This window comes from Cervus canadensis, chromosome 11 (assembly GCF_019320065.1).
Source record: "Cervus canadensis isolate Bull #8, Minnesota chromosome 11, ASM1932006v1, whole genome shotgun sequence".
NCBI lineage: Eukaryota > Metazoa > Chordata > Mammalia > Artiodactyla > Cervidae > Cervus > Cervus canadensis.
The window spans coordinates 53,726,865-53,752,217 of NC_057396.1; the positions used below are offsets into that span (position 1 = coordinate 53,726,865).

The 25,353-nt window shown below is 34.7% G+C and overlaps 1 protein-coding gene across 1 annotated transcript in view; it reads right to left on the reverse strand.

Moving 5' to 3' along the window:
* The window catches only part of KIF18A (kinesin family member 18A), a 78,857-nt gene that overhangs the window by 7,362 nt on the left and 46,142 nt on the right, over nucleotides 1-25,353 (reverse strand). Inside the window, exons 14-15 of the mRNA XM_043481144.1 lie at nucleotides 1,782-2,220; nucleotides 961-1,068 (exon numbers count right to left, since the gene is read on the reverse strand). Coding sequence (XP_043337079.1) covers nucleotides 961-1,068; nucleotides 1,782-2,220 — 547 coding nt within the window. The remainder of the gene's footprint in view (nucleotides 1-960; nucleotides 1,069-1,781; nucleotides 2,221-25,353) is intronic.

Sequence of the window (25,353 nt, forward strand, 5' to 3'; positions counted from 1 at the left end):
CAGCTTGCCCGACAACTGCCTAGAGCACAGGCCTTCAAAGATTTCAAATAACACCCTGGGTGTTTAACGGGGCTTCTTCTCATGATGATCCCCAAACAGTAATTATTGTATCCTGGCCCCATGAGAAGATCAAAACCTTGCTTATTACTTTAGCCTCTTGGTAGCCACTTTTAGCTTGGTTTCTTGGTCTTTTATTCCATGGAGTTTAGAAACTGGCGAATGTGCTGTAGGCAAAAGCTACACAAGATGATTTTGCTTCCCTAGCTCAGTGAGGTGCTGACAGCACTAGGCTTCCATTTTCTGCTTGACCTCTGTATTTGATGCCATGAATTGAGGAGTCTGATGCAAAATGCTAAATGGAAAAAAGAGGCAGAGAAAGTCCAGTTCTCCACAAGTTGTTTTCCATTTTTTTGGGATCTTAGACCCCCAAGTCCTGGTTGTGTCGGTTGTTCCCCAGGGCTTTCAAGCAGCTACAGGTTGAATTTCGTTAGCTTTTATAATTGCTCCTGGTAGAAAGCCAGGTCTGATATAAGCTACAATGTCATAGCCAGAAACAAAAGTTTATTCACTTATCACATTTTAATCAGATAACAAAATCCATTAAAACAGTATAATTTTAGGACTGAAGAAATTCAGTAATGTCTAAAGGGAAAAATACCAAATGAGTGAAAGTTGTCAACAGAAAAAACTTAAATAACTTTTTTGAAGGCCAGAAGATGTTTAAATTTATTTTAAATAATCTGAAATATGGAATATCTTATGCAAATATCAAGTGAAATATTTGGGCTTTATTAAGATCTTTGATAATATCAAAGTAGTGCCACATTCAGAGCAACTTATTATATGTATGCTCACGTGTGAATTGACAGTCTAATTTTAATAAAAAGAGCTGTAGGAAACAATGTATAAAGATGATCTTACATACACACAGAGATCAAACCAGTTTATATTTAAATGTACCTTATTAGTTTCCGTTTCCTTTTGGCAGCGGCTGTCATTGCCATGTAGGACGGTACTATGCTTGGTATAGGCAGAGGATGTTTAGTTGAGATTGAAGAAGGGGCAAGCCTGTATATTAAATAATGAAAAACAGAGTAATTTTGATTTGTACTATGCAGAAAAAAGGGGCATATACTCCCATAATTTGAACAGCACTTTGTATTAATTCATAAAGGAAAACACTGTTCAATACTATAACCCTTCCTTGATTGCCTGAGGTTTTCTTTTCTCTTTTTTAATACCACAGCATAGAAAAGTGAAGGTATCATTCTTCCCATGGAAGAATCTAAATTAACTGTGAATATACAGATTAAGTGAGAAGGATATGTTTTTGCTTGGATGACACGTAGTCAACCATGCCTTATACTTATGACTATTTCAGAGCAAGTTGAGAGGCTTGTTAATATCAATAGAAACTGTGGTATTTCTTTTAGTGAAGATATTAATGAATAATAATAAACACTTGATAATCCACCATTGATAGTTTGTAACATCTAATGCTGAAGTACGAAGAACAAAATAAATACATCTTAAGGTTTCCTCTAGCCTAATGAGGGCCAATCAACTTAAGCTTCAAAATTAAAGACTTCACAATATTGTGATAGTGGATTAATACTTAGAAAGACAAATAAGATTTAATGAAGATAACACACTGACTTTTGTAATCAAGATAGCATACTTCATCTGTGAAATAGATCTTAAATATAGCTACAGAGCAAAAAGAAAGCCAATAGTTTAAAGGCTATATAAATAAAGAAGAATTGGCAAATACTCCTTTGTACCTTTGTAAAATGTTATTGTTTGGTAGGGATTCTTGTTCAGGTAGTTCACTTTCCAAGCTCCTGGTATCTTCACATATAAGAAATGTAGACTTTAAATCTTCCTGTCCATGTTCTTTTCTCATGCTGAGAGGGATATCTACCTCACACAACATTTTCAAAGAATTATCACTGTTTATATTTGAGCTGATGGTCTGAAAACTGGTAGTATGTGATGGTTTTAATAAGGTCCCTGTAGATGGATTTTGAGAAGTTTTTCTACAGTTTTCTGGAGTATACACAATGGGCTGAAGCTCTTTGCTGAGGGAATCATTAAGCTGCGTATTTTCAGACTCTACAGACGTTTGGGTATGTTTTATGTTCAAGGGAGAAGGCATTAATTTTCTTCGGGTTCTTTTTTGTGAAGGAATTTTAAGCAGATTAGATTCACCTGGAGATGTGCCTGTTCAACAAAATTAAAAAGAAGCTCAATAATGTTGCCTAAATAGTTTTCTAATAACCTTATCAGTTAAAAGAAGAAAAAAACCCTAATAATAAGCATATTTTATGTTAAATTAATAAAAATTTAAAAGAAAATAAGTTGGAAAGAAAAAAGCTATTGCTAATAATGTCAATAAACTCATTATAAAGAAATTCTAAAACAGAAAATAAATACTAAATAGCAATATCAATATTAATTTATAAATACAGCTATCTTGAGATACTGGGCAATTATGACAACAAACTCCAGTAAATGTATACATTTCTCTAAGGATCAGTACTTGACCTTCTAATTCCATAAGATTTTTTCTCTATGTCTGTGAACCTGTTTCTGTTCCGGACAATCAGCAATGAACAACACAATAACTGAAATAAAAAATATATTAGAGGGACCCAATAGCAGAATAACTGAGGGTGAAGAACAGATAAGTGAACTGGAAGACAGAATGGTGGAAATAACTAAAGCAGAGTAGAATAAAGAAAAAAGAATGAAAAGAAATGAAGACAGTATTATAGACCTCTAGGACAACATTAAATGGACCAACATTCGAAATACAGGGGTCCCAGAGAAGGAAAAAACAAGAAAGGGTATGAGAACATATCTGAAGAGATTACAGCAGGAAACTTCCCTAACATGGGAAAGGAAATATCCACCCAAGTCTAGGAAGCCCAGAGAGTCCCAAGCAGGATATACCCATAGAGAAATATGCCAAACACATAATAATCAAACTAACAAAAACACAAAGATTAAAGGCAGCAAGGGCAAAGCAAAAAATAACATACAAGGGAGCCCCCATAAGGCTAACAGCTGATCTTTCAGCAGAAACTCTGCAGGCCAGAAGGGAATGGCAGGATATACTATAAAGTGATGAAAGGAAAAAACTTACAACCAAGATTACTCTACCCAGCAAGGATCTCATTCAGGTTTGATGGAGAAATCAAAAGCTTTACAGATAAGCAAAAGTTAAGAGAATTCAACATCACCAATCCAGCGTTACAACAAATGCAAAAGGAACTTCTCTAGATAGGAAACACAAAAGAAAGAAAAGTCTTATAAGAACAAACCCAAAACAATAAAGGTTTTGGCAACAGGATCACTTGTGTGTGGGCCCAGTTGCTTCAGTTGTGTCACTCTTTGCAGCCTGATGAACTGCAGCCCACCAGGCTCCTCTGTCCATGGGATTCTCCAGGCAAGAATACTGGAATGAGCTGCCATGCCCTCCTCCAGGGGCTCTTCCCGACCCAGGGACTGAACCTGCTTCTCCTGCATTTCCTGAACTGCAGGCTGATTCTTTACCCACTGAGCCATCCTTAACAATAGTTACCTTAAATGTAAATGGGTTAAATGCTCCAACCAAAAGACATAGACTGGCTGGCTGTATACAAAAATAAGACCCTTAAATATGCTGTCTACAGGAGACTCACTTCAGACCTAGGGACACATACAAACTGAAAGTGAAAGGCTGGAACAAGATATTCCATGCAAATAGAAATCAAAAGAAAGCAGGAGTAGCAATACTTGTATCAGATAAAATAGACTTTAAAATAAACAATCATTACAAGAGACAAGGAAGAACACTACATAATGGTCAAGGCCTCAATCCAAGAAGATATAACGAATATAAATATGTATCATTTTTTATATTCAAGTGATGGCATATATTATTTGTGTTCCTCTGATTTACTTCGCTTAGTATATAATTGCAAGGTCCATCCATGTTGCTGCAAATGGCATTACTTCATTCTTTTTTTATGGCTATACACTCTTATTCTGAGTAACCTCTTGCCACTACTTTCTCAATCACCTGAGTCCCAAATAACTAGATTTTTACCTTTTCCCTGCATTTCCCAACCTTCAGCAATCTTGCCTTAGTTAAAACATAATTCTGATCATGCCATTTTCCTGATTAAAAATGTCTAGTAATTTTTAAACAGAAACATACCATACAAAGATTTTTAGTAGGGTAATTCTTGTCCCTTGCTCTAATACTGAGGGACAAATGGTTTTGTGTGAACTCCCACAATACTAGACATGATTAAATATTTAAGCACACAGAGATTTCTCACTTTTTTTAGTGTACAAAATAATGACTTGATTACATAAATAATGATAAACTTGATCAGCTTCATGAACTTATGCTGCATTTCTTAATTTTTTTTTTTTTCTGCTTTGCCTATTTCATTCTGCTAAACTTCATGGTGCCTGACAAAAGCAATTCTGCATGGAGTGTGCTGTTAAGGGAAGAAACTATAATGTGTATTTCTCACCATGTTTTCAAATCAGGCAGTAAAATTTCCAATTGATGTCATATATGTTTTACAATATGACAATAACTTAAATTACACTGAAAGCTGAATAAAATAAGTGCTATGTAAATATTTCAACAAAACAGTTCAAACTTTCAACCAAGTTAAAAAATACAGTTATAACAATCAGCAAGAGTACATGCATTATTCTTGTTACATTAGCTGACAATAAGACTGCTGTGGTTAGGTTGACAATTACCCTCTAGGAAATACAATTTAAAAACAGGAAGAAAAATATGATCCCCATTCTACTAAGGAATTTTACTTTTCTGAGAACTAGATAAATGAGATCCAGATCTTAAAATAATTTTCCACTCCCTTTAACATGACATTTGTCAAATTTTCCATTACCAGATATTTTTACACTAATGCTGCAGTGTAAAGACAGTTACTTCTCTCCACTGTGCTGCTACCACCAATTTGGTGGCTATTAATAGCTGGAAGATTAACTTCTTTTCCCATGAGAGGCAGTAGGGGTATATAGAGGATAGAAAACTATATCGAGGACAGAGAACTGAACTGGAAGTCAGGAGACTTGGATTCTATTTCTGGTTTTACCAACAACTCACTGAGTGACCTTGGGCAATTCACTTGAGCAGTATAGGCATTAATGCCCCCTAGAAAAACAGGGATACTACCTTTCTATGTACAGGGATTTTCTAGGATTAGATAACATCTATAAAATACTTAAGGTTCAAGGAAAGGCTCTAGAATTATAGGCTTCAACTGTTAGCATTATGATATTCACAGGGTAAGTTGTAATCGCTTTTCAGTATTCCATCAAGGTGGTTCAGTGGTAAAGAATCCGCTTGTCAATGCAAGGATGCAGGTTCAATTCCTGGGTTGAGAAGATCCCCTGGAGAAGGAAATGGCAACCCTCTCCAGTATTCTTGTATCCCAGGGATTAAGGAGCCTGGTGTGCTACAGTACACAGAGTTGCAAAGAGTTGGACAAAACTGAGCACATTCCATCAATACCCGATGCACGATTATCACCAAAAGAATATATTTCAAACAATGTCTCACTTTCAGTTTATCGAATACCCAGTTTATCAAGGCTGGTGATAAACTGTAAGGGAAACCAAAGGTATTATTAAAGCAGGAACATCTAAGTGTTATTTGAACATGCAGGCTTCATAACAACATTGTAAAATTCAGAACACATTGGACCATGAAATCTCAAGGGATAAGGATTATCTAGAGTTAACTATTTTTCTTGCCCAGATCTACGGAGATAACTGCTGGAGTGGCAGTGGGCAAATTCCTATGACAGTGGACCACATTTGCTCTATTGATTACAAAGAGTATGAGAAGGGGGTATACTATCATAATACACCAAAGAAATATTGACCTGTTCTTTGGGATAATCTAAACATATATCCAATATCAAATGTTGATATGATCAGACATTATCTTTAGCCATAATTCTGCTCTCTTGATAGGATATATTAATACCTTAAAGGAGAAATATGAAGATGTGGCTGATAATGGATTCACATACCACTGTTTTTTTTTTTTTTTCACATACCATTGTTTTATTTAACCTGAAAGAAGAGATGCTACAAACATAGAGCATGTACAAAATATAAGTCCAGGAGGTTCTTTTCTTTTATCCTCTCAATTATTTAAGTACAGATAAAATAATAAGAGAGCAGAAATCTAATAGATAAGTAGTCCTGAATTGACTACTTAGAGTGACTAGTTACTAAGAAATGTTCAGAAGTTAATCAGACAAAATAAGATTTAAAGACTTAAATAAAATTTCAGCAGTCAATTCACTGAAACTATAAGCATATAATGACTCCATTTACTCATAAAGACTAAAGGACACAATAAACAAGTGAGATTTCACTTTTAATGTGACATCCATAACATACAAATGCAATTTATATTATATTATATATAAATTATATACACTGTATATAAATATATATATTACACATATATAATAAATAGTCATTCCCCTTTAGTTAGGTAAAGTAATACTTGAAGTGGGTATAGCAAACTGGAGAGGGCTGGGCTGGGGGCTGTAACAACTACTGGATATGCTAGGTGTATAAGAGAGATCTGCTGTACTTTTCCATTACAAGATGTGCAGTAACTTTCCAGAAGAGCAGGCTTAGGCATCTGTAGCTATCACAGATTCAGCCTGGGAAAATACTATCTAAGAAGATTCTGTAATTCTTGGGCTTATAGTGGAAATGCAAAAGAAAAAACCTGGAGGAAAATTATAATTCCTTTAAAAAAGGTCCCTAAAACAAGAAAAAAAATCATGTACTTATGGATTTTCAGAACAAGAGGTTCTAACAGGCAATGTTAGGTAATGAAATACCTCAGCAATGGAGGTGCCACACAGGAGGTGACTGGACATTAAAAATGCATTTTTATAAGGTAGGCTCATAAAATTGGGATGGAAAAGACTGGCAGTTGCTTGGGGGGACAGCAAGTCTTCTCTCCAGGGTCTCTCCATCTAAGGAACCAGCCTACTATATCATATACTACGTATAGAAGATAGCAGGTACCCTATAGTCTGAAAAAATTTGTTACTTGTAGACCATGTCTTGGAACTTAATTCTCCAACAAAAAGTGTAGGTATACTGCATTTCTATTGCCCTGAAATGGTTATGATCCATGGTTATGTGAATATGACTTCATGTCCAAATAACAACAATAACCATAATGTTGAGACTGTTAAAAGAAGTCACTACTATTATTTTCAGTATAGTTTTGATGTTTACTTGATTAATGAAAGAAAAAAAAAGTTGTAGTCAGTTATGGAACAAGAAATGTACTCAGATTTCTCTCCTACTTGTCTAACATACTGGTAGCTGGGCTTATACAGCCTCTAAATGGGAAATCAAATAGTTCTTTTTAGATAATAAACTATAGCAGTAAAAGAAGACCTAAGTATTGACATTTTTTAACTAATTTTTTAGACATTGCCATAAATCAAGGCTAATTAGCTGAAAGACCTATGTACACAGAATACATCAAAAGTCACCAGATATTTGAGACAGATAATAAAGGATACAGACAAGTATTGTAGGAAACCATAATTAATGTCTTCAGTGAAATGAGAAACTTATTACAATCATGAGACAAAATGAAAGTGCTATGGAAAGAAACACTGAATTATAAGACAGAGTTCTTAGAAATTTAAAATGATAGGAAAAAACTAAAAATAAAGATTGTAAGATAAAGCTGAAGACATCTCCTAGAAAGCCTAGCAAACAAACAGAGGTAAATACTAGAAAACAGATAACAGAATTAGAAGATTAATCCAGGAGATCCAAAATCAGATTAATAATGTTCCAAAGACAGAAAAGAAAGAAGGGAAAAAAATATTACAGAGGTTTATCTATATAAGCATGTTTAAGTACTTTAAAATATGTGAAAATTTCCCAGAGTGAAAAGATAAAGTTTTCCAGAGAAAAAGGCCCATAAACTATTTAGTATAATGACTTAAACAACACCAAGGTATAGCATTGTGACATTTCTGAACACCTAGGAACCCAAAATTTTCCTGGCAGAAAGTCTCACACAAAATATGAAAAACAAAAATGTCATGACAGTTAACAGTAACACTGGAATCTAGAAATCAATGGAGAAACATCTTCACAGTTCTTGGAAAAATTATTTCCAACCTAGAATTCTATACTGAGTGAAACAATCAGAGAATAAAAATATTGCTATACATCCATGATCTAAAAAAAATTTTACTTCCTATACATACATTCTCCAAATCTACTGGAGGATGTACTTCTGTAGAATAAAGGAGAACAAGAAGAAAGAAAACAGGAAAAACAAATACTACATACAGAAACAGCAAATCGGTACAAGAAAGAGTTTATGCAATTCTTGACTCAACAAGGAATGACACTTACTTGATAACACTCGAAATTTATTTTTAAAAAGGTGAAAAAGTGTTTTGGCAAAAAGGAGGAGGAAATGTATACACAGTGTAAAGGAGTTAAAACCTTATCTTCTAAAATAAAAAGAGAAATATTTAAAATTGGAAAATACAAACAAGAATTAGCAGCATAAATTGAAATTTAGAAATTAGGATGAAAAACCAAAAGAAATAGTTAAAAGATGAATAAGAATTGGGAGTGAGCAGTAATACTTCCACAAATATTATAGTACTTGTTGCCTTACATAGGTATTATTGCATACAGGTATTACATCATGCAGAGGCTTTTAATGAAAAGAAAAAGTCAGATTTGGGGGCTGTAAGAGAAAGAACAAAATTGTCTCTTGCTTATTCTGGGATAGCTTTACTCAAAATCTATGGACTGAGTAGGGTCAAACTAGACAAAGTTATGAAACTTTACATTCAAAAGTCTAATTAACTGAAACATGCAAGGAAATAACATGAAATGAACTGGCAATCAAATAGAAGGGCAAGATAAAAATTCTTAGGTGGAGAAGATCTTTTCTTTATTTACCCCCTTCTCCCCTGGGTGATTATCTCACTCTCCCACTCATGTTTTTCCCAGCATTTAACAAAAAGAAAGGCAGGACAGTTACCTTCCTAGGAGAATTTAAAGAGGGCCAATAAATAAAGAATATGAAAAAAAATGTATAATATATAACTGAATCATTCTGCTGTACAGTAGAAAACAACAACAAAAAGAAATTAACAGCATTGTAAATCAACTATAATTCAATAAGATAATGTCAGAAAAAAAAATAAAGGAGGCCAATAAAAATGTGACTCAATCAGCAAAAATAAATCATTCAATATGATGAGAATGAGCAAAACACATTTAAAGTCATGGGTCCCATGATGAAGGAAAATTCCTTTTCTTCGGGGAACAGGTAATCCATTCATGAAATCTGAATGTCCGCATGAGTAATTCTGATATACTTTAAAGTTTATAGTGAACTATAAATAGTAAATAAAAATAAAGCTTTATTTCTTAGAGAAATAAAAGCCATATTTTGTACGAGGACATGGATTTAATCATTTTACTTTCATATATTTTAAGTATCCTAAAGATCTCTGCATGTGTGCTAAGTAGCTTCAGTCGTGGCTGACTCTTTGTGACCCCACGGACTGTAGCCTGCCAGGCTCCTCTGTCCATGGGATTCTCTAGGTAAGAGTACTGGAGTGGGTTGTCATATCCTTCTCCAAAAGATCTCTAGTTATAGTTATGTTTCTTATACCTTTTTTTTACCTTTACATTTCAATCCCATACAAAGGTAAGATGTACTTAATTTCTTTACAGGTTTGTTGAGAAATATTCAGATGATTAAATGAGAGGACAGCACTTTAAGAATCAAAAAAATTTTCGATTACTGTTTTCAGATTAACTAGAATACATCTAGGTCTAATAACAGTTTGGGAATGACCTGGAGAGAAACTGTTCACTGAAAAATAACTTTGGTATTGCTTTACTTATAAAGGTCTAACATGAAATTCAAATGGTCTTTTAAGGTTTATTACACCTAACACAGTTGAAGGCACATATTAATAAAGTAACAAGATAATGCACTTGATTTTTGTTTTTATAGTCATGAAGCTTTTCTTAAAAATGATAATTTAGCAAAAGTGCAGAAACAATGCTAGAGATTTATTCAACAACTCCTAGTTTAGGGAAAAGGGTAGGTGATGAAAGTTACATGATTAAATCATATAACTTTCAAAATGATTATGTAATACAATTTAACCAGGATTTTATAAGTGATCAGAGACAGATCAGAGCTAACGAAAGATATAGAAGAGTCTTTCTTCTAAACCCGAGGGTAAGTTTTGCTTAATGAATCCAATCCTAGTCTTTGTAATACTTATCCATTAATAGTTTAGGAAACATCTTAAAATATTTATATAATGCTTTAAGGCATCTTATATACAACTGAAAATGTGCATTTCAGGATAAATTGGTTTAGTGTTCTATTTATCTGTTCCTACATTATGGCTAGAGATTCCGCTTCAAAAAGTTTGTTTACTGTAAATCTATAAAGAGACTTAAAAAGGAAGTCAGTCAAAAACATTTTGTTGAGATTGCCAAGTTTTAGAAGCCTTTCAAAAGTCTTTTAAGTATTAAAATGACTTTAAAATTAACTCTAACTGCAAGTGCAGAAGTTGTGGATTAGATGGTGAAAAAAACTAATTTTCATGAGCAGTAGTCTGAATTCTAACACAATATTACCTAGACTACAACACAAGTAAATTAACATTTGTGTTGTCTGTATAGCATTTTATAGAATAAAATATGCTATTAATATAATATACAGCTTACTATCAAAACAAAAATCTGAAAACAGTTATGAAGTTAGAATGAATCTGCCTTCCCACTAAATTATATTTGCCAAATGGTTAGAAGAAATTATGAATAAATATTTGATAACTGGTTAAGTGGCTAATGAAGAACTAAAAACAATTTAGATATTAATCTGTCATTTGCTATCATTCCCCCAAACTTCTGAAATTTTAAGGAATATGATAAACTGATGACAATGCAATAAAAGCAGTAAGTTTAGATATTTTGACTTTGTCAGTGAATTACAACTAAGTTTCATAAAGAGGCATAACAAAAAGACATTTGAGAAATGAGAAACATGGCTTCCCAGGTGGTGCTAGTGGTGAAGAACCCACCTGCCAATGCAGGAGACATAAGAACTTGGGTTTGATCCCTGGGTCAGGAAGATCCCCTGGAGAAGGAAATGGCAACCTAATCCAGTGTTCTTGCCTGGAGACTCCCATGGACAGCAGAGCCTGGCAGGCTATAGTCCATGGGGTCACAAAGAATTGGACATGACTGAAGCAACTTAGCACACATGCACAAGAGAAACATCTAAAAATGCATTTAGTGGCTGTATTGTTCTTTAAGCTATTTAAGTCTACCTGTGAGCACAATCTAGTTTGCTTCTTTACTTCAATCTTTCAAATATTTCATTTCTTCAAGAAGCCTATCCCACAGATTCGGCTTAGGGCTCTAAAATGTTTCCAGTAGAAAGCAAGAGAAAACAGAGTTGTTTCATGTTTGTCTTTCTAAAAGCAGTTTCAAGAAATATCAGTATATTTTTATTTTTAAAAGAATTCTTAGGATATTAATTTTTTACTTATTATTATAAACAAATTTCCTTAATTAGGCCTTAGGATTAAATACTACACTTATTAGCATATGCCACTTCTTATATGTTCCCACTAACTGACAAGCCAGTTCATTTCAGTTCAGTTCAATCACTCAGTTGTGTCTGGCTCTTTGTGAACCCATAGACTGCAGCATGCCAGGCTTTCCTGTCCGTCACCAGGTAAAGGAGCTTGCTCACATACATGTCCATCGAGTCAGTGATGCCATCCAACCATCTCATCCTCTGTCGTCCCTTATCCTCAGGTCTTCAATCTTTCCCAGCATCAGGGTCTTTTTCAGTGAGTTAGTTCTTTGCATCATGTGGCCAAAAAAACTGGAGCTTCAGTTTCAGCATCAGTCCTTCAAATGAATATTCAGGACTGATCTCCTTTAGGATGGACTGGTTTGATCACCTTGCAGTTCAAGGGACTCTCAAGAGTCTTCTCTAACACCACAGTTCAAAAGCATCAATTCTTCGGCACTCAACTTTCTTTATAGTGCAACTGTCACATCCATACATGACTACTGGAAAAACCATAGCTTTGACTAGATGGACCTGTGTTGGCAAAGTAATGTCTCTGCATTTTAATATGCTGTCTAGGTTGGTCATAACTCCTTCCAAGGAGCAAGCGTCTTTTAATTTCATGACTGCAATCACAATCCACAGTGATTTTGGAGCCCCCAAAAATAAAGTCTGACACTGTTTCCACTGTTTCCTCATCTATTTGCCATGAAGTGATGGGACCGGATGTCATGACCTTAGTTTTCTGAATGTTGAGTTTTAAGCCAACTTTTTCACTATCTTCTTTCACTTTCATGAAGAGGCTCTTTAGTTCTTTGCTTTCTGCCATAAGTGTGGTGTCATCTGCATATCAGAGATTACTGATATTTCTCCTGGGAGTCTTGATTCGAGCGTGAGCTTCATCCAGCCCGGCATTTCACAAGATGTACTCTGCATATAAGTTAAATAAGCAGCCTTAAATAAGCAGTTAAATATACAGCCTTGACATACTCCTTTCCCAATTTGGAATCAGTCTGCTGTTCCATGTCCAGTTCTACCTGTTGCTTCTTGACTTGCATACAGATTTCTCAGGAGGCAGGTAAGGTGGTCTGGAGAAGGAAATGGCAAACCACTCCAGTACTCTTGCCTGGAAAATTCCATGGATGGAGGAGCCTGGTAGGCTACAGTCCATGGCATTGCAAAGAGTCAGACATGACTGAGTGACTTCACTTCCTTTCTTTCTATAGTTCCTTTTGGAGAAGGAGATGGCAACCCACTCCAGTGTTCTTGCCTGGAGAATCCCATGGACAGAGGGGCCTGATGGGCTACGGTCTATGGGGCTGCAAAGAGTCGGACACAACTGAGCAACTAACACACACACACACAGACACACACACACACAGGTAAGGTGGTCTGGAATTTCCATCTCTTTAAGAATTTTCCAGTTTGTTGTGATGCACACAGTCAAAGGCTTTGACATAGTCAATAAAGCAGAAGTAGACATTTTTCTGGAACTCTCTTGCTTTTTCGATGATCCGATGGATGTTGGCAATTTGTTCTCAGGTCCCACTGCCTTTTCTAAATCCAGCTTGAACATCTGAAAATTCATGGTTCACGTTCTGTTGAAGCCTGGCTTCGAGAATTTTGAGCAGTACTCTGCTAGCGTGTGACATTAATGCAATTGTGTGGTAGTTTGCACGTTCTTTGGCATTGCCTTTCTTTGGGATTGGAGTGAAAACTGACCTTTTCTGGTCCTGTGGCCACTGCTGAGTTTTCCAAATTTGCTGGCCTATTGAGTGCAGCACTTTCACAGCATCATCTTTTAGGATCTGAATTAATTCAACCAGAATCCCATCACCTCCACTAGCTTTGTCTGTAGTGATGCTTCCTAAGGCCCATTTGAGTTTTCATTCCAGGATGTCTGGCTCTAGCTGAGTGATCACACCATTATGGTTATATGGGTCATGAAGACTTTTATATAGTTCTGTGTATTCTAGCCACCTTGTCTTAGTATCTTCTGCTTCTGTTAGGGCCATACCACTCTGCCCTTTACTGTGCTCATCTTTGCATGAAATGTTCCCTTGGTATCTCTAATTTTCTTGAAGAGATCTATAGTCTTTCCCATTCGCTTTCCTCTATTTCTTTGCATTGATCACTGAGGAAGGCTTTTTTTTTTTTTAATTTCTCCTTGCTATTCTTTGGAACTCTGCATTCAAATGAGTATATCTTTCCTTTTCTCCTTTGCCTTTAGCTTCTCTTCTTTTCTCAGCTATTTGTAAGGTCTCCTCAGACAACGATTTTGCCTTTTGGCATTTATTTTTCTTGGAGATGGCCTTGATCGTTGACTCCTGTGCAATGTCACAAACCTCCATCCATAGTTCTTCAGGCACTGTCTATCAGATCTCATCCCTTGAATCTATTTGTCACTTCCACTGTATTAATCATAAGGGATTTGATTTAGGTCATACCTGAATGGTCTAGTGGTTTTCTCTACTTTCTTCAACTTAAGTCTGAATTTGGCAATAAGGAGTTCATGATCTGAGTCAGTCAGCTCCTGGTCTTATTTTTGCTGACTGTATAGAGCTTCTCCATCTTTGGCTGCAAATAATATAATCAATCTGATTTCACTATTGACCATCTGGTGATGTTCATGCATAGTCTTCTCTTGTGTTGTTGGAAGAGGGTGTTTTCTATGACTTGTGAATTCTCTTGGCAAAACTCTATTAGCCTTTGCCCTGCTTCAGTTTGTACTCCAAGGCCAAGTTTGCCTGTTATTCCAGGTGTTTCTTGACTTCCTACTTTTGCATTCCATTCCCCTATAATGAAAAGGACATCTTTTTTGGGTGTTAGTTCTAGAAGGTCTTATAGATCTTCACAGAACTGTTCAACTTCAGCTTCTTCAGCATTACTGGTTGGGGCATAGACTTGGATTATTGTGATATTGAATGGTTTGCCTTGGAAATGAACAGATATCACACTGTCATTTTTGAGATTGCATTCAAGTACTGCATTTCGGACTCTTTTGTTGACTATGATGGCTACTCCATTTCTTCTAACGGATTCTTGCCCACAGTAGTAGATATAATGGTCATCTGAGTTAAATCCACCCATTCCAGTCCATTTTAGTTCTCTGACTTCTAAAATGTTGATACTCTTGCCATCTCCCGTTTGACCACTTCCCATTTGCCTTGATTCATGGACCTAACATTTCAGGTTCCTATGCAATATTGCTCTTTACAGCATCAGATTTTACTTCCATCACCAGTCACATCTACAACTGGGCATAGTTTTGGCTTTGGCTCCATCTCTTCATACCTTATGTAATATCCTAGAGCCTTAGTAGATCAGGGAATTAAAAATAAAGTGGTGGTGTAAACAGCTGAGTCTTTATCTCTTAGAGTGATAATATCTCAATGTAGATGAATCAAGAAACATCAGTAAGCAAACTGTTTAGAAATAATAGGTGCATACTAAAAATGTAATAAAAATATAATGGGAATGTAAGAGTGTTGTAGGCAAAGGGGACAGGACTCACTAATGGGAAGGTTTTAAAAAGAAGGCAATGTCTGAATCGGACTCTCAATGAGGATAAGGATTTTAATTAACTAGGATGTGGAATGGAGAAGAAGTAGCACTCAAGATTGAGGGAAAAGCCTGCAAACTGTAGAGGCGAGAAAATGAAAGCATGCTTAAGAGAAGGTTGGGCACCAAGTGCCATAGGAAAGTGAGTCCTCAGTCTGACATGGGACTGGGTAAGCTTTTAAAGGTTCTTCTAAGTAAGGGGTCTGTACTTTGTGAGGAAGATCATTTTTAGTGTGAAGAGTAGATTGTAAAGGGGGATAGATAAGAAACAGCAACTAGTCTAGACATCACTATCATTATTTCTTACATAAAATTTTCTCAAAATGTTTTTAAAATAAATTGAATTAAACATTTTATTCTCTCTGTTTAAATAAATCTCTAAAACACAAGTACTAACTGGCAATTTTATGTGGTTTCTTAGGTTGGAGGGGGTCTATATTTATTTTTCACCTTTTTGAAATATTCTACAGATGGTTTCTCTAAATAAAGAGACTAGATAATTTATCACTAATAAGTTAAAAATCCCACTCTTAAAAAATGGGCAGACCTTCTGGGGTCATCTTTTGATGTGTCATGTCATGTATCCTGAATGATTTTATCCAAAGGAACTAATTTATCAAAAGCTTAAGACTGCAAATGTTAAAAGATTTACAGAGCTGTACGTTAGTGTAAAAAGCAGAATGCAGTGTTTAGCTAACATGAGTCACAGGCTGCAAAGTAGGGTTCATGACAGGGAGACACTGATGAATGGGATTAGATCCAACTGAGGTTTGGTACAAGATGATGGCAAGGATTTTTTCTTTTGTTAGCACTCATGTTAATATGTATGTGAGCAAGTATTTTGGGAAACAATGCTAAATTAAAATTAGTTGACAAAGTTCTAAAGTGAAATCAAGTATTAATATATGCATTTCAATAAACATTTCTGGGCTACAAGTGATTGATACAATTACTGTTCTAATCATAAATCTGGATTCTTTTCAACAGCCTTGTGACTCATGGAATTCATAGCTGCAAATGTACAAGTGAATGAATTACAACTATTTAAAAGATCTATAACCTTAAAGTACTAATGAATTAACCAAACTAATAACCATTTTATAATGAATTCATAGACACTATTGTGGTTATTATAGTATTAATGCCTACACAGATAATGTCAGTTATTTACAAATATCATAAAGAGAGAATACATCTTAAGAACTGTCATAGTCCTTTAAATTAATCTAGCACTATGAGCAATAAATCAACCACAACCTTTTGAAACTTGTCTCCATGGGAAATAGCAGATATCGTGTTTTCCTTTCAGTCTCATTTTCCTAGTAGTCATACTTTTTTAAGATGGGAAAAAGAAAAAGACAGTACAGAGAATCTTTTAATTTGCAGCAGTATTTGCAGTTATGATGAGTAACTGAACACTACTTTGTGGACAAGGAGACTAAGGGCCAAATGAAATATATTTGGGCTTCAAAAATAACTTCCATTGTCTATTGGTATTGATTAAATTTTGTGGCCAAATGTGAAGATATAGGTAAGATTTAGCTTATAAATGTTTTGATGTTTCATATTTTTATATGAGGAATTAGTATAAAGTTTTTTTAAAAAATAAAGTTATTTTGCATTCAACTAATTATAGGGGAAACAAACTTACATAAGAACCCTATGTAACCCCAGAATATCTGTACAAGAAACTGGTTCTACTAGTATCTTTTGTGTACTCTAAGATAAAACCACTGACATGGGGTGCAAAATTTTAGAAAAAGAAAGGTTAGAGACAGAAATATTACTAAATGTGAGTTTCCAGATGGATAATGAGGAAATCTTGACTTTTCATTTAATGTCAGAAATTTTATCAGTTCCATAAATAAGCTCTGCAGCCGGCATCTCCACACTGCATGGCACTCAGTGAGTGCAATTTCTGTTTTCCAGACCCCAAAATAGGTGTATGCTTCATTCGAAGTCAACAGACATGTAATTTGGAGTCAAAGATTTAAGTCAAATAAACACCAATCCCAAAATTAAGTACTGACCTTGGTAAAGTATCAAAATTAACAAAATTCAAAAAGTTAGTTTCTTCTTGAATAAGGAGTACTATATAGGCTTATGATTATAAGAAAAACAGTCCATATAACAAAAATATAAAACCTATGGATGTCTTTAATAACAAATGTATAAGACATATATGAAGAAAATTCTAAAACTTTGCTGAGGAACATACAAGACGGTATGAATATGGAAAGACTATTCTAGACAGAGGTTTGACAGTAGGAAAATGTGAAGACAAAACTGATTTACCAATTTTTAAAAGAATTTTATTTCTTTGGAATTAGAAAAATATTATTTCTCAGGGATAGGTAAGAACAGCTTGAAAACAAAGAATAATAAAGGAGGATTAGCACTGCTATACTTAAAAAAAATACTACAAACTATCAGTTATTAAAATAACAGTTACTAGTCTAGGATAGACAAATAGGTAAAAGAACAAGAAAAAAATCCAATGAACAGAATCATCTATGACTGCTTACTGTATGTAAGTTAAAGGCGCCGTAAGGATAGACTGTGAATATTACACAAGAACGACTAAATCCTTGGAAAATAATTAAGTTAGAGTCTTGCATGTTATCTTACATCAAAATAAATTTGGAATAAACAGAAGCGAAAATTTAAAAAGATTATGGGTGAAAAGCCCTTTTGAGGAATAAATCCAAAAGCAGGGAGAGAAAACAAAACAAAACAAATGAAGCTATTTTATTACATAAAACGTTAAAATTTCAGTATTAAAAAGGACATCTCAAAAAAAGTTAACAGTAAATGATAAACTTGAAGAATTTTGCAACATGTATCCTACAGGAAAGAGTTAATAATCTCTGATGATCTCACCTATTCCTATGGCCTTAAAAATCACCTACGTGTTACTAATTCTCAAATTTATCTTTGAATTTAGGCTTCTCTCATAAGCTCCAGATCCTTGGATCGAACTACTTACATGATGTCTCCACTTGGATGTATCTTAGACAAGTTTAAAATGATCCAAACTGAACTCCTAATCTTCTAACACTTCCACCCTGTAAGCCTGCTCCACCATCTCTTTTAAGGTGACTCAATTCTTTCAGTTGCTGAGTTCAGAAATCTTAGTCATCCTTGACCTTTCTTTCTCTCACACCCCAAATACAATTTGTTACAGTGTCCTGCTGACTCTACCTTCAAAATATATTACAATCTGACCACTTCTGACCAACTCCACTGCTACCAACACAGTCAAGCTACCATGATCTTTTACGTGAGTTATTGCAGTGGTGTCTTAAAGAGTTTCAACCCTTGCCATATGACAATCTATTCTCAACACAGAAACCAGAGGGATCTTTTAAAATCATGACTAAGGTAAACTACTTTTCTGCTTAGATCATATTATGGTTCCCTGTTTCATTCAGAGTAAAGGCTATGTCCGTAAAATGAACTACAAGGCTCTATATGACCTGCCTTTGTACTCTAATGTGTCCTTACTATCAAATAAGAACACAGATGAAGCTCAATAAATATTACTGAATGAATGAATAAATACCTGTATCTTAAGCTCTTCTAAATAAGTAATAATGTTTGCTATACAGACTGTGAAAAAAAAGATGACTGATCAAATGATGGCTAAGTCATTCACAGAAAACCTATCCTTAAATAGATGAAAAAATTACTCAAGTATACTAGTGAAAAAAGGAAAATTGGAAAGATGATATTTAAGACTATTAAACTGGCAATAAATAATTAGCAAAGAAAAAGAGGGAGGGAGAACCGCAGATTTAAAAGGATGTACAGATACATCAACCAATGAATAATAACAACAACGTATGGGTTTTGTTTGGATACTGAAATAAAAAAGCTATTAAATATTAATCTGCTCCCTCTTATTTTTATATATATTTATATACATATGTGTATATATGTATATACATATGTATATGTGTGTGTGTGTGTGTGTGTGTATATATATATATATTTTTTTTTTTCCTTCTCTCTCTTTCCTATCGGGAGTCTGGTTTTACCTTCCAGGGGTCATTTCAAATATACTTTTATTTTTTCTAATGTATCTGCTGCTATTCTATGTTTATTAGTTTTCATTCTTTGTTATTGTTCTGCTTTTCTGTTGCTGTTTTTTTCCCCTTTTCTTTTTTTTTTCCCCCTGCACCCCATGGCTTGGGGAATCCTTGAGGATCAGATCCTCAGCCCTGATCTCTGGGACCAGAAATCAGACCTGAGCCCATGGTGGAAATGCTGAGTCCGAACTGCTGCAGCAGCAGAGACCGTCAGCCCCCAGAATATTAATCAGAGTGAGATATTCCAGAGGCCCACATCTCAACATCAAGATGGTCCTACCCAACTGCCTGTAAACTCCACTGCTGGAAACCTCAGGCCAAACAACTAGTAAGACAGGAACACAGTCTCACCCATTAAAAAAAAAAAAATGAAATAAGACAAAAATATGTTACAGGTGAAGGAGGAATGTAAAAAGCTATAAGACCAAAATAAGTGAAGAGGAAACTGGCAACCTATCTGAAAAAGAATTTAGAGTAACGATAGTAAAGAAGTTTCAAAATACAGAAAATAGAATGGAGAAAATACAAGAAACATTTAACAAAGACCTAGAAAAAACAAAGAATAAACAAATAGTGATGAACAGCACAATTACTGAAATTAAGAATACTGTAGAAGGAATCAATAAGAGAGTAACTGAAGCAGAAGAATAGATAAGTGAGCTGGAAGACAGAATGATATAAATAAATGCTGAGGAGCAGAATAAAGAAAAAAGAATGAAAAGTATTGAGGACAGTCTCAGAAACCTCTGGGACAATATTAAACACACCAACATTTGAATTATAGGAGTCCCAGAAGAAGAAAAGAAAAAGAAAGGATATGAGAAAATATTTGAGATTATAGTCAAAAACTTCCCCAACATGGAAAGGACAGCCAAACAGCCACCCAAGTACAGGAAGCCCAGAGAGTCTCTCACAGGATAAACTCAGAGACATACACCAAGATATATATTAATCAAGTTAACAAAAATTAAAGACCAAAAAAAAAATATTAAAAGCAGCAAGGGAAAAGCATAAAATAACATACAAATGAATGCCCATAAGGCTAACAGTTGATTTTTCAGCAGAAACTCACACCAGGAGTGGCAGGATATATTTAAAGTGATGAAAGAGAAAAAACTACAACCAAGATCACTCCACCCAGCAAGGATTTCATTCATATTTGATGGTGAAATCAAGTTTTACAGACAAAAGCTAAGAGAATCTGACACCACCAACACAGCTTTATAACAAATGATAAAGGAACTTGTTTAGGAAGAAACACAGGAGAAGAAAAAGACTCACAAAAATAAACCCTAAACAATTAAGAAAATGGCAATAGGAAATACATATTTATAACTACTTTAAATGTAAATGGACTAAATGCCCCAACCAAAAGACAAAGACTGGTTGAATGGATACAGAAACAAGACTTAGGCATATACTGCCTAAAAGAAACTCACTTCAGACCTAAGGGCACATATGACTAAAAGTCAGGGGATGGAAAAATATATTCCATGCAAAGGGGAATCAACAGAAAGTGGGAATAGCAATACTTATATCAGATAAAATAGACTTTATAATAAAAACTGCTACAAGAAATAAGGAAGGATACTACATAATGATCAAAGGATCAATCCAAGAAGAAGATATAATAATTATAAATATTTATGCACCTAACAAAGGAGCACCTCAATACATAAAGCAAATGCAAACAACCATAAAAGGGGAAATTGACAGTAACATGGTAATAGTAAAGGATTTTAACACCCCACCTACACCACTGGACAGATCATCCACACAGGAAAATTAATAAAGAAACACAGGCTTAAATCATACTTTATACCAGATGGACCTAATTGATATCTTTAAAATATTCCACTCCAGCAAAATACATTTTTGTCAAGTGCACATGGAACATTTTCCAGGATAGATCAATTCTATCAAATATTTAGAAAAGAACTAAAAACCATCATTCTCAAACTATACCAAAAAATTACAGAGAGAGGAACACTCCCAAACTCATTCTATGGGGCCACCATCATCCTGAAACCAAAACCAGACAAAGGTATCACACACACACACACACACACAAATATATATACAGGACAATATCAATGATGAACATAGATGCAGAAATCCTGGACAAAATATTAGTGAACAGAATCCAACACCACATTAAAATGATCATACACCATGATCAAGAGGGTTTTTCCCTAGGGATGCAAGGATTCTTCAATACATACAAATCAATGTGATACACCATGTAAACAACCTGGAAGATGAAAACCATATGATGGCTCAACAGATGTAGAAAAAGCTTTTGACAAAAATCAATACCTATTTATGATAAAAATTCTTCAGAAAATGGGCATAGAAAGGACCATAAAAGCTCTCTAGAAAAATGGGCATAGAAGGAACATACCTCAGCATGATAAAGGCCATATATGACAAACCCACAGCAAACAGTATTCTCAATGATGAAAAACTGAAAGCATTTCCTCTCAAATCAGGAACAAGACAGGAGTGCCCACTCTCACTACTATTATTCAATATAGTTTCACGAAGTTCTAGCTACAGCAATCAGAGAGCAAAAAGAAAGAAAAAGAATCCAGATCAAAAAGGAAGTAAACAAAAAAGAAGTAAAACTCTTACTATTTGCAGATGACATCATACTATACATAGAAAACCCTAATGATGCCTCCAGAAAACTACTAGAGCCAATCAATGATTTTAGTAAAGTTGTAGTATACAAATACACAGAAATCCCTGGCATTTCTATATACTAACAATGAAAAACTAGAGAAATTAGGGAAATAATTCCATTCACCTTTGCAACGAAGAGAGTATCTAGGAACAAATCTACCTAAGGAGACAAAAGACCTGTATACAAAAAACCTAAGACACTAATGGAAGAAATTAAAGATGACGTAAATCAGAGAGATGGAGAGACACACCATGTTCTAGGATTGGAAGAATCAATGCTGTGAAAATGACTATCGTGCCCAAAGCAATCTACATTCAATGCAACCTCTATCAAAATACCAGTGGCATTTCACAGAACTAGAACAAAAAATTTTAAAATTTATATGAAAACACAAAAAAGACCCCAAACAGCTAAAGCAATCTTGAGAAAGAAAAATGCAGATGGAAAAATCAACCTTTCTGAGCTTAGACTACAGTTATTAAGACAGTATGGTATGATCTTCAAAGCTACAGTCATTGAGACAGTATCGTATTGGCACAAAAAGTGAAATACAGATCACTGGAACAAGACAGAAAGCCCAGAAATAAACCCACACACATTTGGGCACCTTATCTTGGACAAAGGAGGCAAGAATATACAATGGAGAAAAGAAAGCCTCTTCAATAAATGGTGCTAGGAAAAATGGACAGCTACATATAAAAGAATGAATTAGAACACTTCCTAATACCATACACACAAAAAAATTCAAAATGAATTAAAGACCTAAATGTTAATACAGAAACTATAAAACTTTTAGAAGAAAACATAGGCAAAACACTCTTTGACATAAATCATAGCAATATCCTCTTTGATTGACCCACCTCTGAAAGTAAAGGAAATAAAATCACTAATAAATAAATGGGACCTAATTAAATTTAAAAGCTTTTGCACAGCACAGGAAAGATGAAAAACCAACTCTTGGAATGGGAGAAAATAACTGTAAATGAAACAACTGACAAAGAATTAATCTTCAAAATATATATGCACCTTATATAGTTCAATGCCAGAAAACCAAACAAGTCAATCAAAAACTGGAAGGAAGACCTAAACAGACATTTCTCCAAAAAAGACATACAGATGGCCAACAAGCAAATAAAAAGATGCTCAATACTGTTCATTATTAGAGAAATGCAAACCAAAACTACAATGAAGTATTACCTCACATCAGTCAGAATGGCCATCATCAAAAAATTTACAAACAATAAATGCTGGAGAGGATGTGGAGAAAAGGGAGCCCTCTTGCACTGTTGGTGGGAATGAAGACTGATACAGCCACTATGGAGAACAGTATGGAGATTCCTCAAAAAACTAGGAATAAAACTACCATCTGACCCAGCAATCCCACGACAGGGCAGATCCTGAGAAAATCGTAACTGAAAAAGACACATATACCCCAAAGTTCACTGCAGCACTACTGACAATAGCTAGGATGTGGAAGCAACCTAGATGTTCATCGACGGATGAATGTATAAAGAAGCTGTGGTACATATATACAATGGAATATTATTCAGTCATAAAAAGGAACACATCTGACTCAACTCTAGTGAAGTGGACAAACCTACAGCCTATCATACAGAGTGAAGTCAGTCAGAAAAAGAAAAACAAATTTTGCATATCAGCAAATATATATGGAATCTAGAAAACTGGTACCCATAAACATATTTGTAGGGCCGGAATAAAGGTGCAGATAAAGAGAACAGATTTGGGACACAGCAGGAGAAGGAGAGGGTGGGATGGATTGAAAGAATAGCATTTAAACACATACATTACTACACGTAAAATAGATAGCTAGTGGGAAGCTGCTGTGTAACACACGGAGTCCACCTGGTGCTCTGTGACAACCTAGAGGGGTGGGAAGGGCTTGGGGGTAGCTTAAGAAACAGGAGACGTATGTATACGTATGACTGATTCATGCTGTTGTATGGCAGAAGACAACACAGTATTGTAAAGCAATTATCCTCAAATTAAAAATAAATTTTAAAAAAGTTATAAGAAGAAACAATTTATGCTATTTGGCCATTGCTTCATGTTTTTAGAAATGTAAGCATGAATTTCACTATTTATACTTTTTTAAATGGACTACTTCAATATTCTAAGATAAGAAAAATAAACATTTATTAGTGGACTTGCTTACCCCTCCCCTATTATTTATCTTTGACTCTCTTTTCATAATGAATATAAAATACATAATTCATGGAATGAAAAAAACATACTAAGCAAATAGTTAATCTATAAAATCACTTGAATATTAAAATAACAAAGAACAAAAGATAATAAAAACAAAACCTACCTTCTAATACATTAAAAAAAAATCATAATTATAAAGGTAACATGACCTCATCTTTCCTTTTGAATGCTATGAAAAAGAATTAAATCAAATAAAAGTTTTGTTTTACTGTTGACAAGAATAGTCTCTGCAACTGCATTGTAAGTGAAATATAGATTTTTAAATAAGGGATAATGATCATCATATAGCAGGTGGTATTTCTTAATCATGGTGTTAAAACTCTATTTCCTCTCCAGCATCTTGAATGCATTATAAATTAGGAATCAAGGCCCCAAAGGAATGAGATAATCTGAAAAAAATCTTAACTTTTCTTTCTAAAGATCTCAACTAGGTCAGTTCTAATGATGATAATGCTTTATTAAGAGAAAAAGAATATACATACATCTGCAACTTGCCTGTCATCTTAATGTACAGATGTATAGGAAACCTGATAACAGAGACCAAGGTAATTCAGAGCAACCTGCCTATGGAATGCAAGTAAAAAATCTGGGCAAAATATAAAAAACATATGCTAGAAGGCACAGGAGAGCTAACAAGATTGTGAAGAATTATAGGCAAGTTTCAGGAAGAAGTTGAAGGCTCAGGAGAGTAATCTCTGCATTTATAGCTATTTCTCCCTTGAGGTGATTTGCTGATGCTGGAGGAGGTGGCAGAAAAGCTTAGCAACACTGTTGAGAGCTTTGTAGAATAGGAATGCAAGAACGAATTTAAGGCCTACTATAGAGTTCTCTGTAAACCCTCCTTGAGTTGAGTTCAGACACAGCTAAACTGAAGAGGGTAAACTGGGAGTAGTCAGGTCCTTGCAGAAGTGGAAGTTCACAAGTTTCAAATTATCTCAGGCTCTAAAATTGTACTGAAACAATTTCAGACTGCTAACCACACAAGGAGTCTGGAATGAGCAAATGCAAATCCTCATTGAGGAAGACATTATCGTCAGAAGCTTTAAAGAATTTTATAAACAATTCTGAAAATATATGTGTGATGTACAAAAATTAGCATGCATTCAAGACAAAGCACATGAAAGAAATCCAGC